Below are 19,156 nucleotides of genomic sequence, written 5' to 3'. Positions count from 1 at the left end.
ATTATATGCCAAAAAAATAAATACAATGAACCAAAATAATGCAACATATTAAACAGGACAATATTTGCAGTATTCTGGAAATATATACAAGTATTTAGCACAGATTTGTAAGTCCTTCAGAGACAGGAAAATACCTACTGCATCTTAATATAACTCTCACTGAGCTACAATTGGAAAAGGGCATGCACTAAATTCAAATCCAAAATCCAGTACCAGGCATACTGTGAAGTAATACAAAAACCCTACAAAATCACTGAGGGCCTATAAAACAATTCTACCATACTATAACATTAGCCTCCAGGAGTCACACAAGGTCCTTCCTAGAAAAATCAACACCGTAAACTGCAGTGGGCAGAAGATCATCAATATACCTATTGAAAATCTAAACAAACTGGATTAGTATAGATCAGTACTACACAGACACTCGATGCTAACAGAATACCGGGCCTTTTTCACACATGATCACAGGTAGACCCTCATCAAGTATAGAATAAGTAACCACAAACTAAAAATAGAAATAGGTAGACAAATATTAAACTGAACCCCAAGTCATCATACTCTGCAAACAATGCAAAACCAAAGAAATAGAACAGTGACATGTCCCTTTGTACCGTGCAAAATCTAGACAGCAGATGTAAATTTCAAAAACTGACAAATTTCAATTGCTACATTAAAAATTAGGCAGTCACAAAAGAGAGGGTAATACAGTATACACCACAGACCAAAAAAAAGCAGCACTGGGCCTTCAAGATAGAGATAATAGCCGCCCTTTATTCTGAAAAGGGTCTCTTTCAGAATAAAGGACGGCTATTATCTCTATCTTGAAGGCCCAGTGTTGCTTTTTTTGGTCTGTGCTACATTAAAAATTAGCAAATAAAACAAAACAAAAAAAAACAAGGTGATACCTTCTTATTGGACTAACTTGTAACATTTTTTGACTAGTTTTCAGAGGCCAAAAGCTCCTTCTTTAAGTCAGGACGAGCATACTTTTACAGCATTATACTGTCCTGAACTGGAGAATTAGGTTTTGGTCTCCGAAAGCTAGTTACAACAATGTACTTAGTCTAATATAAAGGTGTCACCTTATTTTTTTTCTTTTATCCACATTTATTAACTTTTAAAGTGGACTAACATGGCTGCCACATTACTTCATCCTAAATTAAAAATAAAATTATTTTTTCTACCTTTGCCGTCTGCCATTTAATTTTTCTAATTGTGTTGGTCCTGGTCTCTGGTCACTGCTTTCCTGTCTTTTCTAAACTCTCTTTCCACGGGTCTCCTGTCCATGTGTCATTTTTTTCTCTTCTGTCTTCTTCACCTCTTCCATAACAACTAACATCAACACTGGTCTGTTCCTTTCAGCTTTCTTCTATTTTTTGTTACCTCAGTTTTTCATCTCTTTTCCTCACTCTGGCCCTCCCATTCTCCTTTCTCTTATTCTCCAGTTTTTCACTAGCTCTTTCCTCTCTCCCATTGCCATCCAGCATCTCCTCCTTTTCCGTTTCTATCACCTGCCATCCAGCATCTTCTCTGTCTCTCTCTCTCTCCACCACCATTGCATCTCCTCTCTCTTTACCCCTGTCATCATGCATCTCCTCCCTTTCTGTTTCTACCAACTGAAATCCAGTATCTTCTATCTCGCCATCTATCTCTATCATCCAGCATCCCCTCTTATCTCTTTCTTCTCCCCGCCAGCTAGCATCTGCTCGTCTTTCTCCCCCCCTACCACCATAAGTTCTCTCTTCTCTTTCCCAAAACCCCACCATCCAGCATTGCCCCTTCTGTCTCCCCATGCAGTATTGCTTCTGCCTCTCTCACCTCCTCTCTGTCTCTCCCTGCAACCAGCATTTCCTCTATGTCTCTCCACATAGTCCATCCCGTCATCCAGCATTGCCTGTCTCTCTCATTCAACATGCAACAATGCCCATTGTCTCTCTCTCTCTCCTCTACTCCCCACACTACTCATCATTGCCCTTGCCTTTCTTCCCCACATCCAGCATTGCCCCTTTCTCTCTCACTCCTCCCTCCCTCCTATGCAGAATTTCCCCTAGCCACTGTCTCTGATACTCTCTAGCTCATAGTGTCTCTCCCCCCACACTTTTATTCAGTATTGCATCGTCACTTTGTTACTTTCTCTCTCTCCCATCCCCACCCATCCAGTTGTGCTTCTTTTCTTTCTCCCACCCCACCTATCTACCACCACCCTGCAGCACAGTTTACTTCTTCCCTCTTGTTGTACCTCGGCTGCCAGTCCCGTGCTAATAAGCAATGATAGAAGATCACAGGACCTGATTCTCTAAAGCGCCGCTAGTGCATCCTGTGACAGTCCCATCTCCGCTGATGTAAACTTCTAGGGCTGGCACAAGAAGCAGTAGCGGCACTCCAGAGAGCTGGGCCCTGCACTTTTCAATCATTGTTCATGAGCGCGGATTTGGTAGCAACAGTGCAATGGGAGGGAGCCAAACTCTGTTGCAGAACAGGGGTGGATGGGAGGGGAGTGGCAGTGGGTCCAGCAGGCAGGGAAGTTCACGCCTCCCCAAGCCTCTTATACGGGGTGCCTTTGGTGCCAGCAGACTGGTTCCATCCTGGTTAAGATGGAGCCTATCTTTTCAGCATAGGCTCCCCTTCACCTTAATATTGCCCAGTTCTTTTAAATCCCTCTTTCCTGCACCACTGTTTCATCCACACTCTAAGACTCCAGAGGTCTGCCTGTCTTCTGATTCAAGCGTGTAGAACAGGAAGCATTTCTAAGAATGCTACCCTGAAGGCTCTGGATTTCAACTAACTTTCTAAGAGCCTGAATTTGGCTTCCAGAACCTCCGTCCCACCCTTTCTAATGTCACTGGTATCCATATCTACCAAGACAGTCAGCTCTTCCCCACAGTGTCACTGTCTTAAAGCATATCTGGATGGTGTGTGAGGTCTGTCACATTCGCACCAGGCAAGCAAGTGACCAAGGGATTCTCATGTCCTCCAGCCACCCAGCTATCTACCTGACTAATAATAGAATCTCCCACTATAACAGTCACTCTAAACATTTCTTCCTGAAAGGAACCCCTGGAAACATATCATTGTGAGAAAATGTCACCTCCTGGAGGACAAGTGCTGGCTAAACGCCAAGATGACAGTACAGTCTATTCAAGCAGCACTGGCACAATGCTTTTTTAAATCTTACTTTCTCTGTTGCATTTCGCTTCTGAGGTGAAAATATTGCCAACTCCACATGCTTAACACTTTGGAATAATGCTCACTTTACCTAATCTTTCCAAAGTACAAATGTAGCAGACAGAGGTCCCGTTAAGAATCTGTCTGTATTTCCAAATCGGTAAAAATTTACTGATTCGGAAACACAGAGGGATTCACAAAGAGAATTGCAGGCAAATGAGCTACTAGTTGCTTTTGAGACCCAGCTCATTTGCATGCCATATGGGGGAAGCCAGTTGGGGAGATGAGCATGCGCAGAACAGTCAATCGCTATGCGTGGCTGCTCTGCGCATGCTACAGACAGCTCTCATAAATGCAGACAACATGCATGTATAAAAGCAGTAGACGTACCCTTTTTTTCTTCCAAGCACAAAAGCGCTTTTTTGGGGGGGATGGGCAGACCTGTGTTGGGGTTCCCTGCCTCGCTACTGGGAAAAAGTAGGAAAAGCCTCTCTGCTGCTCTCGGCTCTCATTTTCTGTGAGGAATCAGCATCAGGACTTGGTTCCACCCCCAGTGGTTCCTGCTGCTTCCTTCTATTGGCCGGCTGACATGCTAGAAAGCCCATCTCCCTGAAGATGGACTCTCATTGGCTGGCTGCTGTTCCAACTCCTCCTCCCTGCAGGGCTTCCCTGATTACATCACTCTAGAGCTGTGAACTGATTGGATCTGAACTTCCTAGTGTCCTCCTCCAATAGTGAGTGGGCGGAACATCCCAGGCTGACACTGTCCAACTGGTTTAGCCCCTCTCCGTTGTGCTTCTAGCATGGGGGTTTGCTGCTTCCCACAGACACTGTTTGATGGACCCATATCTTCCTTGCATTTTTGGTAAGTCACTATTACTTTTATGCTTTACATTTAGGTACTGCCCCCCCCCCCCCCCACCTCAATTTCTTGCCAGTAAAATGTCATTTGAAAAAGAAGCATGGCACAGCTTTCATACATGCAAAGAAGCTGCGTGTAAGCTGGTGTATTTTTTTTTTTGTGCTCCATCTTCCCTGCCTTGTTTCTCCCCTTCTCCTACTTCCGACAATGAAGAACGACACAGCTCCAGACCTCCCATTAAAATTTCCACGGTAAAGGTAGGGACTGCTTTTGTGCATGGGCAAACAGCTGTGCATCGCCTTGCATGCACATTATAATAGTAATTAGCTCATTATAATTCCATTTTCGTTAGCTGATACTGTGACAGGAAAATGGCTCGGAGAACTCTTGTGCCTGTCTCGTTTTACTACTTGCTCGCTAAACCAGCTAGAACTAGTTTAAAAACCATGTTGCTGGCTCTTTAGGTTTAGTGCATCTGGCGCAGAGTTCAGTAGAATCCCTGAGAGAAGAGATTCTCATTAACAGAAGGCTATGATCAAAAAGAAAAATGAGCCCTGTTTACTGTCAAAAGTGAAACGTGAGAAATAAAATGACTTTGCTTTAAATATAAAAGCTAAACAGGAAGAACCCAGGAACTAGGAAAAAGAGTGACACAAAATATTCAAGTCACAGTTCCCCTTCCTCCCTCCTTGTCAAACAGCTTGTGCAAATCTTTGATGTATGAGAAAATAAATTAAAACTATTAAAAGTTTTTGTCTCTAATCGAATAATAAATGAAAATATTGGCTCTCTCATGTTTCTAAGACAGACATGGGGGGGGGGGGGGGGGTTTGGGATAATAAAAAAACCCCCACAAACCTTCCTAACATTTCTACACCGTGTTTAAAAAACAAAACAAGCTACATAAACCTTGTTTTCTGCATAACTCTGTCAAACATGACCAATTTCAATAAAATTTGGGATATATCATCCTGAAGAAATGTGCAATAAGCCCACACTTACACCGTCTACCTCGTTTAAATTACGTCACTACACTACTTAGTTCTTCAACTGTCTCAATGTTTTCTTCAGTGTAAACTGAACAGGCTCTGCTACTTCTTAACTGGTGATCAGTTGAGGCCATTTCTCACAATTTCTTCAAAACATATTCTATGCATACTCTCTTCCAACCTCATTTCTGGAAACTCTTGCACCAGTCAATGAGAAAAAATACCTCTTTCCGTATACAAACTTTTAATAAGAATCTGATACTCTGACTGAAAACCATGGTAACTGTTTATGTTAAAATAAAATGGTGTTTGCGTGTATCATGACAATAATCACTAGGTGGTGGCAACGTCATTCAGGTGAGGTGGACGTTTTATTCAGAATGATCTATCCAAAATTTTATTGAAATTGGTTACGTTTCGATAGTTTTATATATATATATATATATATATATATAAACAAAAGGGCCCTTTTACTAAATGGTGGTTGGGCTACCGTAAGGGTAGCGCATGGCAAAATGGCACCACTGTGGGGTATGCCAAGGCGTCCCATGGTAGTTCTGTGATCAATTTGTGCAGACCCCCGCATGAGCCCTTACTGTCAACTAAATAGGTGGCAGTAATGGCTCAGGCGGCAATAGCCACGCACCAACTGTGAAATTAGCGGGGGCTGGGGAGTAGGCATGCCCTGCAGTAATCAGGCAGCTCAAGGCCATTGCCGTGTGCTGCCTGATTACCACAGGATTAGTGCATGAGCCCTTACTGTCAGCTAAATAGGTGGAGGTAAGGGCTCGGTAGAATGGCCATACGCCAATTGTGAAATCAGCGCATGGCTATTACTGACCCACATTACAATTCAGGCATTTTTCTGCTGCACTAGAAAGTTTCTGGAGCACGTGGCAAACCCACATGGGAATCGAAGCGCCGGCCACTTTCCAGTGCGGCTAGGAAAAAGGACCCCAAAGTGTATATAATGCCTATTATATAAAAGGCAACAAAGGCCCCAAGTAGCACACAGATTCACTAACACAAATTTATGTCTGATCCAAAGAAGGGGTAAAGTCATACATGCTCACCTATGCATGCACCCTCATATATTTTCTAAAATACACATGGCAATTTTAACTCTGTCCCACCTCTACCCACTCTTAGGAATGCTTATGCACAGTGTAGTTTAAGTACACACAATCTTGTCAGTGTACATATTCGTGTACACAATTTTCAGAAAATGCTTTATTAAATTAGCTCCCAAAAAATAAAAAGGTTTTTAAAAAATCTTTACCGGTAAATGATTGAGTGGCACGTCCACTTGACCCAGGAAGTCGTCTCTAGTCTGTAAAGAATGATGAAAAGCAACATTAATTTCTTAAGATGATTTGCTGAATTTATTTCAGTAGATTGTTCTTAGTAGGGGGGGAAATGAGAAATACTACACTATAAGGAGAAATCACAGTTATAGCTGCTGTCCCTGGCATCTACAGCAGCTCCAATAATATTTAGTTCCAACAGTTTCTTAAACAACTACACCCGACAGGCGCTTCACAATAATATCAGCTTCCGGAGAGCCCCTCTTTTATGACAGTGCTCTAGAAATAACATTTTCAGGTATCTAGTGGGTAAATGAGAATATGTTTTGGACTTTATAGTGGCAGTCACAGTATAATTGGGTGGTCTTACAGACTAGCGAGCTAACCCTCAATTATGCCGATTTGCGGCTTTTTGGACCCAATGCATCAAGACATCAATATTTACCTATGGATACTGGATTAAGCTAAAAGCCAATGAATTTCACAGATTTCTGCACGATTGAACAGGCTATCCCCACTGGCCACATGAACAAATGGGCCAACCACTTCAGGTGTGAAAAATGGGTTAGCCTGCTTGTCCATATGACCATCTGATTAATTATTTTCCCTTTTTTTTTTAATTTTGAAAAACTTTATACATAGGAAAATAATTACAACACTAACAGCCTACATACAGATCAGACTACATAAGACCACAAAGTAAGCTGCTGATCAACAAAAATATCAATTAAGGGCCATATATCAGTAGACTTATGCAAGATTCCACTTTTTTCAGGAATCACGCTCTCATGTTTATAAATCTAACAGACAAGATTCCACCACAGTCGTACATACATTTTCCCAATTATTAATGATGAATTTCAAAGTCAAAGTAAAAAGAATATTGAACAATTTAGCCCAACCTTTCCCCTGCACACACGAAGTGTGTGACAGTGGAGGAGTGGAACCAGTGGTTAGGGTGGTGGACTTTGGTCCTGGGGAACTGAGGAACTGAGTTCAATTCCCACTTCAGGCACAGGCAGCTCCTTGTGACTCTGGGCAAGTCACTTAACCCTCCATTGCCCCATGTAAGCTGCATTGAGCCTGCCATGAGTGGGAAAGCGCGGGGTACAAATGTAACAAAACAAATCACAATATCATATGTCAATGGAATATCCAGAATGAATATAATTTGTAAGCATTGCCAAACACGCTCCCAATATGATGTCAGGTTATTGCAATAGAATAGCATGCGTGAAAACGTTCCTTTCTCACAATTACAGGACCAACAATTAGAACTAGATAATTTATTACCACAGAAGCCTTTAATTGGAGTCCAAAAGGCTCTATGAGCCACACAAAAGCACCCCCCTGCAAGATATAACAGAAGCAGATCGAACAGCACAAGTCATAAAGACCCAAAAGTTATCCCATTGTTCCAAGTTAACTACTTCATTCCCATATCATCCTCCCAGCACTTTATAGTCCCCAAGCATCGCTTATTATTACCAAGCAGTTATATAAGAACATAGGACTAGACATACTTGTCCATCTGGTCCAGTGTCCTGCTTCCAACAGTTGCCAATTCAGGTCACAATACATGGCAGAAACCCCAAACAGTAGCAACATTCCATGCTACCAATCCCAGGACAAGCAGTGGCTTCCCCATGTCTATCTCAATAGCAGACTATGGACTTTTCCTCTAGGAATTTGTCCAACCCTTTTTAAAACCCAGATAGGGTAACCGCTGTTACCACATCCTTCGGCAATGAGTTCCAGAGCTGAGCTTATCTATTCATTGAATGAAAAAATATTTCCTCCTATTTGTTATAAAAATATTTCCATGTAATTTCATTGAGTGTTCCTTAATCTTTGTACTATTTGAAAGAGTAAAAAAATCAATTCACTTCTACTCGTTCTACACCACTCATGATTTTCTAGACCTCAGTCATATCTCCCCTCAGCCATCTCTTTTCCAAGTTGAAGAGCCCTAACCTCTTTAGCCTTTCCTCAAATGAGTTTCAAGAAGCACAAAGACCAGGGGACAGCCAATAAAGTTGCATGAAAATACTTTTAAAACAAATAGAAGGAAATATATTTCCACTCAACGAATAGTTAAGTTCTGGAACTCATTGCCAGAGGATGTGGTAATAGCAGTATCTGGGTTTAAAACAGTTTTTAGACAAGTTCCTGGAGGAAAAGTCCATAGTCTGTTACTGAGACAGACATGGGGAAGCCACTGCTTGCCCTGGGATTGGCAGCATGGAATGTTGCTACTATTTGGGTTTCTGCCAGGTACTTGTGACCTGGATTGGTCACTATTGGAAACAGGATACTGGTCTGACCCAGAATGGCTATTCTTTTGTAGGAGTGGGTTCTGAAGTGGAGAATCCTCTCTCCTCATTTGAGGATCAGTGCCATGGTTAGTTGACAGTCCGAGACAGACTCTGATCTATAGTATGTACCCAGAAGTAGGACTACATGTATTTTAAGGGAACTATTGATTTTTACTCTAACTCTTTAGTTACTGGTTCTTCTATATGCCCACATATGTTGTTCATATTTTAGGGAAGAACAATTTAATTCTAAGAGCAGGGGTGCACAAGTTCTACAATACTGAAAAATTACTATCCCTGCTGCTTATCATGGTCATACCTTACACTGCTTTCACCAAACAAGTACTTTATGTGAATTTGGATTCATTAATCGACTTTTCCAAATCCAAGCTCAAGGTAAGTCACATGAATGTATTTCTCAACTAGGTCAAACACCTTTCAGCAATGCTCCTGCAAAAGTCCCCATTTTACAGTGTACTTGCCCACATACTAATTTATATTTATGCTTGAACAGCGAGAAAATCCTTCGATGTAAACAGGTCGGAATTTCAGAAGATCTTTGACTTGAGTTATAAACAACGGGATGATTGGCTCTGTTAAGTGGAGAAGTTCTCTTGCATCCATTTTTGCACACATTCAGATTTTACAGGACCTTGTATAGCCAATACAATTTTAAATTTGTTAAACCTCATAATTTACCATCTCATGGGCTTAATAAATGAAAAAAAAATTGTTAATACATTTCTTCAGTACATAAGGAAGGGGATTTTCAAAAGTCAACTGTCCATCCCGTTTAGTGGGTAAAAGTGTTGCTATTCTACAATACATGCACTTTTCCTGTGACAGAGGCTGCAATAACACATGCAGTTTGGGATTTTCAGAACAATGCACTCTGTTTTATTTGGACAAAGTTCCTGCTGAAAATGGCAGAGCAAAGTGTCAGCAAGGTTCATTTTCCTGAGGCAATTTTCAATGTGAAAGTACATCTGTAGTTTTCAGTTTTAACTGGTACCGACACTGCAGGTAAGAAGTACACGTGGACTCTGCAGAAATGCAGGCAGTCTGAAAGTTGCCCTTGTAGTTTCAGTGGATTTCTCAAGTGAAAATAATCCTCAGGCAAATGGAAATCCTTCTCTAAAAATAGTGCACTTAAATCAGTCTATTGATCGGAATACTTTTGGACTCAGATTTTCTTGCAAGTCAGAATTCTGTAGCAAGGAATTCTGATAAATGGAATCTGGAGAGGAAGACAAATCCATCACTTTACCACAATACTTGCCAAAGGTCAAGGGGGCCCGGTCTTTCAAACCTCAATTCAGAGGTCCCAGCAGCAACAAGCCGCCTCCTGCTCGGGCAGTGGGAGATGCTTCAATAAAACATCTTCTGCTGCCGTGATCTTTCCTATTTTAAATGGAGCTCCTTTCTGTCCCTATTTTAACTTATTAGTGCTATTATTCACCTCTTTGACCTTTTATTAGCAAAAGAACAAAATTAAATTCCAAATAAACACAAAAAAAGAGATGTTAGATTTTGCAGCTCTTATCACAAGACTGGTCCTGCGGCAGTACGAGATGACATCTTAGTAACACATCTCCTGCTGCCGAAAGTGGGGTGGATGCTGAGCAGGAGTTCTTGGCTCCCCAACAGGCGTGCATGAGATAACCCATTGAATGTGGAAGGCTTGGTAGGTCCGAACTTGAGTTTGTTGGATTATTTGTAGTAAATAATTAGCAGATTTTAGTACACACAGCTTCAGCTTTAGAAATGTTAATTTCTTTCTTCATCTCTCTCTCATTCACCCCTGAATAATTCACTGCTGAGTCACTTTAAAGTTGAAGTAACAAAACATCTGTTTACTCACAGTTTGTAGTTAGATTATAATCAGACAGGCTTATATATACATATTACTATACATTTGTATTATCAGCTCCTTCCATGTGCTTAGATGGTAATGGATGCTCACACCACCATAGATCCTCTCAGGTTAGGAGAGATCATGAGCTCCATGTGCTCCATGTGCTGCATGTGCTGCATCTAACCCCCACAGGAAGTTGCATAGCTGTGTGACCTCTCTAAGTAATTCACATCAGAGGTCACAGAGTAATCACAGAGAAATAATAGGTGACAGGCAATGCATGTAAAATACAATTACATTCCAACAGAGTTGATATAGGAAGCCACAACCTGGAAAGCACTCACCCAGCAGCAGGCCCAACAGAGATTCAGCCCTGCTCATCAATCACATTAGCTTTCCAAGTAAAGCAGAAATGGGGAGGAAGTAGTTGGATGGAGACCTAAGCTGGTTCCCAATCCTGTGGAAAGGTATTTCTGCTCTTTCATGGAATGATTGATGAACCAACTCCAGCAGGCGAGGTGCAGGGGCTGGAAATGGCAGTAGTCTCGATTATCCAACATAAACAGAACCAGCCTGTCATCAGATAATACAGAAAACAATGTTTACTTAAAAAAAAAAAAAGTTTACTCATGTAACCCTGTAGGTTAGAATGTGTTTTAAAATAAAAAAATATCTGGTCAGCATGATCGGATCTGGGTGGTCTTGGTCAGGAGGCAGGACCGGAAGTGACACTGCACGGTGAAAAGTAGCAGGAAAGTCTGGTGGTCCAAGCCCGGGCAGGATCAGGACTGAAGAAGTTTGCAGTTGAGGGTTGTCGTAGGTGCTGAAATACCTCAGTAAACTGGCCCTTCTCCGTTCAGGCCCAACTCCTGATCTCCTCAGCGCATGCAGAACAGAAACCCCAAGCAGGCCCAACACAGCCGGCCCCTCACACTCCCAAAGCATACGTTCAGTCAGCCTGGACTCCTCAGTTGCCTCGTGTATGCAGCCCAACTCTGCTCATTCACCATGGTACTCCAGCATCCGGCCTGACCCAGACCATCCAGACCTGATCCTGTTGAACAGTTTTATTTATTAACATATTCTGTCCTACAGGATTACACTAACACTAATCAATAAAAGAAAAGAAAAAAAAGAAAAAAATTGTAAAGCTGGCAATTTTGAGCACAAATACAGAACAGTGATGTCACTGGAGGGGGAGAGGGGTGTTTCTGTTGGATATGCTGGATGGTCGGATTACCGAAGGCCGGATAATCGAGACTGTACTGTATTTGCCATTACAAAATAGTGAACTTGTAAAATCATTCTAATTAAGATCTCCAACTCTTTGCAGAATCTTACTGGTTACTGAGATGCACACTACTGCACACAGCAGACAAATTACATGCTTTAAAAGAAATAGTGTGAATCTGCATGTTCAAACAGAACTCCTGAAGATATATCATTCCCGCTTTTATAACCCTCAAGGCTTAAGTTTCATGATCAAGGGTCACTTGCAAGGACTTGAACTATACACCAGTGTTTTGTGCCAATAAATATCCCATTGTCTTTACTAAAAGACATTTCCAACAAAATAGATGCAACAGCTCAAATCCAGACACACCACTTTTCTGTTTATGCCGTAAACATGAAGGATAATTATCGAGTAGTTGTAATACGACAAGCCTGTTTATAGAAATAAAACTAATTAAAATCAGCCTCTGTGCCAACAGCTTGGTCAAGTTCAGCACAAGAATACAGTGGAAGCAGCTGACTTAAACAGGAATTCTGCAGAAGTCTGTTGGATGAGGTAGGTTTAGGAACATGACCGGCAAACAGTTCATTGGACCAGATAAGGCAGCCTATAAGTAAAACATATTGAATAAGGCTAGCAGTTAAAGGACTGGGGTTTGCTGTGGTGGGAAAGGTGTCCTCACAACAAAGCTTATTTATTACTAACTCTACCTCTGTATGTACAAAATACATGCGTTAATTTACAGGACATCACATAAAAAGTGATGGCATACAATCTTACCAGGACTAAATGATAATTCTTTATGGGCCCCTTTTACTAAGGGGTTATCGCCTGGCTACTGTGTGGCCTGGGCAGTAATTTCATTTTTTACGCGCATCCACTACGTGCGTCTGAATTCTGACACGCGGCATAAACGGGCAGTAATTGGCATTTGGCATGCGTAGACCATTACCGTCCGGTTACCGAATGAGACCTTATCGCTAAATTAATGGGTGGCACTAAGATCTCAGGCCCAAAATGGACGCGTACCAATTTTTATTTTGCTGCACGTCCATTTTCGGCAAAAGTTTGAAAAAGGCATTTTTTACAAGCGTGCTGGAAAATGGATCGGCGCCCGCCCAAAACACACACCTACACTAGCGCAGGCCATTTTTCAGCACGCCTTAGCAAAAGTTCCCCCTATGTCTCTAATCTAGAACACGTTAAAAATACATGACATTCTAGAGCCTCTTTACTAAGCAGTGGTAAAAGGGTGCATTACCAAGCTGTTTCCACTGTGCAAAAATTACCGTAGCATTTAGGGGTAGATACTCAGAGGTGTTTAAAGCAGGATGGAGAGGCTCCTGCCTACTTAAACTCAATCAGTGGACTGGGAGGGCTATCTGTACCCTCATCAAAAGAAATTGAATGATGTGATACCAGCCAGCGAGCCTTCTCAAGAGTCGCCCTCATGCTCTGGAATTTACTCCCAGAGAGGCTATGTATAATTCGAGACTATCTCTACTTCAGGAAGCAGGTGAAAGCCTGGCTCTCCTCCCAAGCCTTTAATATACAGAGTGACTGACTATATACCCATTCTGTGAACTTGCCAAGAACTTGCCTTGATTTTAGCTAACCATCAAATTATCCCAAATGACTCTACCATGCATCTTGCTCCCATCATATAGCTACTCTTGGTCCCTCAACTATATGGTAAAGCCATATTGTACAAAACCTTTAGAATCATATCTCTGTTAGTTGAATGTTCTAATGCATGCTTATTAAGTGTATCATTAGTATTATGCTAACACTGCATTATATCTCTGGTATTTGAAGTCCAGTGCTGTTAAATGTGTATACTTCTGATACTGTTTCATAGTAGTTCTATTTTTAGGTTTCAATTTACTGTTTTCAAGTTTACCTCATTTATTGTGTTTATGTTTATTCTTGGTTATCTTATTATTGTTATGCTGTTAACAACACTAAGTTTTATGGTAAACTATACCTGCAGTACACCAACTTGGGTGAATCTCTTCATAAAGGTGGTTAATAAATCCCAATAAATAAAATACTTAAAAAAATACTCAGTGATGATGATGATAAGTACTTATTGCCAGCTACTCTCCCTAAATTTAGGTCCAGGACATGTTAACAGCAGACATCAGATACCAGACAAAATCACTCTCTGTAAGTTAAGATCTAATGTATAATAACAATTCAGAAAACAAATGAAATTTCAGTTGTTTCCAAAAAAGACTATGCTCTAACATGCACTGGAAGCGCTTTCCAAAACTTCAGCATTTGAGATACTATAGACATAACTGGGCAGTGCTGCTGTATATCCTGACTGCCACGGTCCTATCTGGTTAGTGGTGCAGCAGCAGCCCATAGGCAAAGTCAGATTAAACTCAAAAGATACGTGGGCTTCGATGATATTCAGTGCTGAAGCTCACATACTAGCTGAACAGGTAAGACTGCACATGAAGCAGACTTATCTTTGCCCACTCAGGTATGCCTTGAAAAAGCACATGTCGTGGACAGCCCCACGCGAACCGGGTTTGGATTTAAAGTTCCCTGATACTACAGTCTAAGATAAGTACAGACATACAAGTTTTTCTATATTAAAAAAATGGACCGATGACGAGAAAGGTGGAAATTGCTAGTGCACCAACAATTAATGGCTAGAAATGTAATAGCCATAATAGTCCTCAAACTGGTAACTTCTAAAGGCAGGTAAAGCAGCATGAATTTTCCTTTGATGCAAAAAAACAAACAAACCCTCCAAACACCCAATTTCCATATTTCTGCATCTCTCTTAGAAATGTTTAGAGTGAAACCCAAATAGTAGTAAAATCACCACAGATCACCAATGAGCTGGCTCTACACTCCTTACTTTGAATTTATTGAAAAAAAGAAAATTAGGAAGTTAATTTTATAAACCATTTCTTGCAAGTAAAACATATTTAACATGTGGTAAATGGCCATTATAAAATTGCATGCACTGTGCATTGGTATTCCTGGGGTTGCCACAGACAGGGGAGAATTCATCTAGTAGTTTGGAATTTCTAGGAAAGTAGTCTGTGCTAGGGAGCACTTAAGCTGAGACAGGTAACTGCAGCACCATTAGTAATATTCCATCATAATTTAAAGTCATTTCAGAGGGAAGCACTTGGGTTGGGAATGTTACTGACAAAGGTCGCAAAGGAAAATAACCTCCTGGATGGATTAACCTCTAGACTAGAGTTTGTGCTATGTAGAGGCCAACAGCTGCAGCAATGGAGAAGCTGTAATTAGAGAAACCACTGCCTGTTTGGGAAATGAACTTTGTATTAAGTTATTAAGTTGAGCAAGGAGTAGCAAGTTTTGATTTTAATTTTTTTCCCCCAGTGAAAAGCATTTATACACTAAGGGGCTCATTTTTTAAAGAGAAAAACATCCAAAAAGTGTCAAAGCACCATTTGGACATATTTCTTCGCAAAATGTCCAAATCGGTATTTTTGAAACCTATTTTGCAGATGTTTATCTACACAGTTCGTCTGCAGTGCATCCAAATCACAAGGGGGCATGTCAGGGTAATTGTGGAGGCGGGATTAGGGTGTGCCTAACACTTAGACGTTTTGTAGTCATAATAGAACAAAACAAAAACGTCTAGGGTAAAAACTTCTTTTTGGTCTAAACCTGTTTTTAGAACTAATAAGGCATAAAAAGGTGCCTTAAATGACCAGATGTCCACTGGAGGGAATCAGGGATGACCATCCCTTATTTCCCAAGAGGTCAACGACCCCCTCCCATCTCCCAAAAATATGAATAAATTAGTACTTACAAGACTCTATGACAGCTTCAGATGTTATGGCCAGAACTATTACAACAGCAAGCAGGTCCCTAGAATAGTACAGTGGTCAGCACAGTGCACTAGGGTGCCCCATTGCTCTCCTGGGATGTCTGTGTAACCAGTCCACTAAAAATGCTGGCTCTTCCTACATCCCAAATGGTTTGATTTTCTACATTTTTCACTTGTACTTTTTTTTTTTTAATGGCCCAAAAAGATAAATGCAAAAAGCACAAAAAGATGTTACCTATGGTGTTTTCGGAGGAAAAAAAAGATAGACTTTTGCTTTTTTGAAAATGGCTACACTTCCTATTCAGATTTGGGACATTTAGCACAAAATGTCCAAAGTCCAACTTAGACGTCAAAGCTAGTGAGAACCTCAAAACACTTTTGAAACCTTTTTCTGTTTGTATCAGGCTGCCAAAAAATGCTTCGTTATTGTAGTTGAAGACAGAACCTTCTAGCCTCTGCTCCAGAAAACAGATGCCAATCAAATTTAACAGGAGGTACATTCAAAGATTCTGATCCAATAGGTTTTAGCTATAAGCTTTTGAAGGGAAGTATAAAACCAAAGAACAGGGTGTTCTGCCCCCAGCAGACTTATACTAGTTTTATAGTGTAGTCCTAAAATGAGTTTAATGGCTTTACTCTTACTCTCAGTTCTAAGGATTTCCACTGCTGCCATCACTCCATGCAAAGATATATGAGCAATGCAATTGTGTGTAATGTAGTTTCATATGTACCGCAGCCATCCCTGCTTGTTTGTATAAAGTTGTTACTGGTGGTCTATTCTCCTGCAAAGGCCTCCTCACTTTCTCAGCCAAGCTTGATTCCTTTGTTTATTTGCTGTTATTTCCTGATTATTTCTACTATCTTTGTCCTGATGGGTCAACTAACATATGACCTTTCTCTCCAACCGAGGACTGCCCTCTAGGGCCATCGCTGCTACCTGGTCTTAAGTTCTGTCCCTATTGGTCCTTCTCTCTCTCTCCCCTGGGCATGTGGATGCTCTTCTCAACCTCTCTGGCCCATGAGCTCAGACTTTCTCCATCTTGTCTCAGATAGCACATGTTCTTGTTCTCCTGAAGAGAACGCATGTTTTTACCTCGTTCATTCTTTATCACAGGATATTGCACAAATCAGCATCTCTGAACCACCTTAATTCACCTATCAGCTCTCTCATCTCTGTTATAAAACTTCTCTCTCTTCAAATTTCCATCTCTAGCCTCTGTTACAGCTCTCAGAAATACAAAGTCTCTTGACTTGGGGCAGTAACTTATGAGAATCTACTGAGTAAACTGGCTATATTTATTCAATAAAAGTAAATTTCAGAAAAAGATAGACTTCTGGTGTTTGCTGCTGTGCTGAGATTATACTGTCTGATAATTTTAGTACATATCTGGCTTAAGACAATATTACACTTTAAGAGACCAGAAACACAAGGGAGGAATCAAGTCTTCCATCTCCTAGAGGAACTCCAGTTAAGAAGGATGTAGAGGAGCAGTAAGAGTCACAAGAGCCTTAGTTCCCTGCTCAAGTGACTAAAGGAGAAGAGAGAGAAGTATTGAACTGTTCAGAAAGGTAGCATGATCAACAGCTGTCCCTCTGAGGCACAGATGTGCCCTAGGACATAAAGTCAGGTCATGGGGAGACTGAATTGTAAATCTTAGCGAAGAACAAAAACTGAATCTACTGACAACTGTAAATCTTTTAATTAGGGAAGGGACTGAAGGCTGAAAACAGTGAGTCCTAACTTCCTAGAAGTTTCAGGGGATAATTTAACCATCTAGAGGCTTATCCTTAACTTGATTAAAAGGCAAGCTTACAGCAGTCAAGGAACACCTATATCAGGTAAAGGAGAACTAACTATAAACACCATTGGGAGAAGAGAAAGAAACTGTCCCTGACCAACTAAGAGAGATACTAGAGAATTAATAATTCATCCCATTTAACCATTTCATCCAAGTGGAGAGGAAATGGATACAAAATATTTAAGACTTTGATACATCATTCTAAGGAGCAAGAAGTGGAGTTATAGCATACCTGTGGTTGCCAAACCTATGAAAGATGCTGAAGTTGGAAGTGATTGAACTTACCTCAAGGTTTTCAATGTTTCTTTAATGAAGTGTGTGAAGAAGGGGATAAGGGAACAGAGAGGGGGGTACCGGCGGAGGAGAAGATAAGGCCCAGAGGAGGGAACAACCCAGATTCTTAGCTCAGGGAGTTCCACATGCCAGGGGAAAGCATAGATAATTTTCCCCAGAGGGCTGGAGGCAGCCCTTGAGGAAGTCTTACAACAGAATCAAAGACTTCCTATCCCAGCAGCCCCCAGTGGAGCCCAAGGGAAAGGCAGGTAAAGGTGAAATCCAAGACACGGAGGGGAGGCCAGGAATGGAGGGGGAGCCTCTAAGCAGAGCTAATCAGGGGGAGGAGGATCAGCTGGGGAATGGGTGGGGCAAGGAGCCCATGGAATGGAAGGGGGAAGAAAAGGAGGAAGAAGTGAGGCAAGAGGAGCCAATGGAGATTGCAGCTCTGGCAAGATCCACAAGTAAAAGGTTCAGACAGCAGGTAACCACTTGGTGCGGGGTCTTGGTAAACAAGGGAAGGCAGTGGCTATCATGGAGGAGCCAGGGAGCGATGGGGTCAAGTGGGAGGAAACCAGGAGATAGAGCTGGCCAGAGAAAGGGAGGGAGGGGACCCCTGGGAGCTCTCTGCCTCTGAACTGCTGATGGGATTTCTAAACTGCTTGTTTGAACTGCCTGTTTGGAAGTGCTTGTTTTCTTTGAACTGCTTGTTTTTCTTTGTGGAACGTTTTTTGCTTTTGGGATTACTTATTTTGAATTGCATCATTGGGACTGCTGAGATTCATGTCCTGTTGGCTTATGAACTGCATTTTTGAAGCTGTGGAGATTCCTGAACTGCTTTGCTTTTGGAACTGCATTATTAAAAACTACTTTTTATAAACCGTTTGTTTTTGGGATTGCATTCTTGAAACCGCGGGGATAATTTCCCTGGCGGATATCTCGGGAGCTGTGCTGGAATAGTACTGCTGACGTACCTCAGGTCGGAGGGTACACCTGGAGGATTACAGGGAGTTGTACCTAAGTAGAATATCATATAGAAAACTTGGGCCGGAGGCCAGAGTTTTTCCTGAGAGGAGCAGAGGGATCCTTCACAAGTGTTATGATCATTGTGAACCAATCTACCCTAAGCCTATAGGACTTTGCCTTGTATTTTTTATGATTCTCATACTGTACATACTTGTTAAATACTAGAGTGCCCATTAAAGGGACTTTTGATCTTAAATCCAACATGGTCTCCAATGGTCCTTTTTGCCTAACGTTGTTCTATACCTAACTCTCTTGCTATTCACTAGTGTATGTGCTAACTAGAAGGGAAGCCCTAAAAGTCTGTGTGCTGTAAGTTAAAACTGGCCATAAAAATCAAACTTGATTGACCCACAGTCCCAAAGAACTAGATGTCTGCTACATGTTTCTAGTATTTTTGTCAAAAATCAGTCATCATCAGGTGTGCTGCAGAATTCATATTTTTGTTGGAATCTGATAGGCATTACATGAATGCTTCCGCTATGACCCTAGATCTGAACCAATATCACTAGCTCAA

At 41.4% G+C, this 19,156-nt stretch overlaps 1 protein-coding gene across 3 annotated transcripts in view; it reads right to left on the bottom strand.

Annotated features, from left to right (window-relative positions):
• NEDD4L (NEDD4 like E3 ubiquitin protein ligase) overlaps positions 1-19,156 on the bottom strand; it is a 757,870-nt gene that overhangs the window by 233,856 nt on the left and 504,858 nt on the right. For all 3 annotated transcript variants that reach the window (XM_030192990.1, XM_030192991.1, XM_030192989.1), the window contains one exon: positions 6,296-6,346. In XM_030192990.1, the coding sequence (XP_030048850.1) occupies positions 6,296-6,346 (51 nt within the window). The remainder of the gene's footprint in view (positions 1-6,295; positions 6,347-19,156) is intronic.

Source organism: Microcaecilia unicolor, chromosome 2, assembly GCF_901765095.1.
Source record: "Microcaecilia unicolor chromosome 2, aMicUni1.1, whole genome shotgun sequence".
Classification (NCBI taxonomy): Eukaryota; Metazoa; Chordata; class Amphibia; order Gymnophiona; family Siphonopidae; genus Microcaecilia; species Microcaecilia unicolor.
The sequence above is the reverse complement of the archived record's forward strand: the minus strand, read 5'-3'. Positions and strand labels throughout refer to the sequence as shown.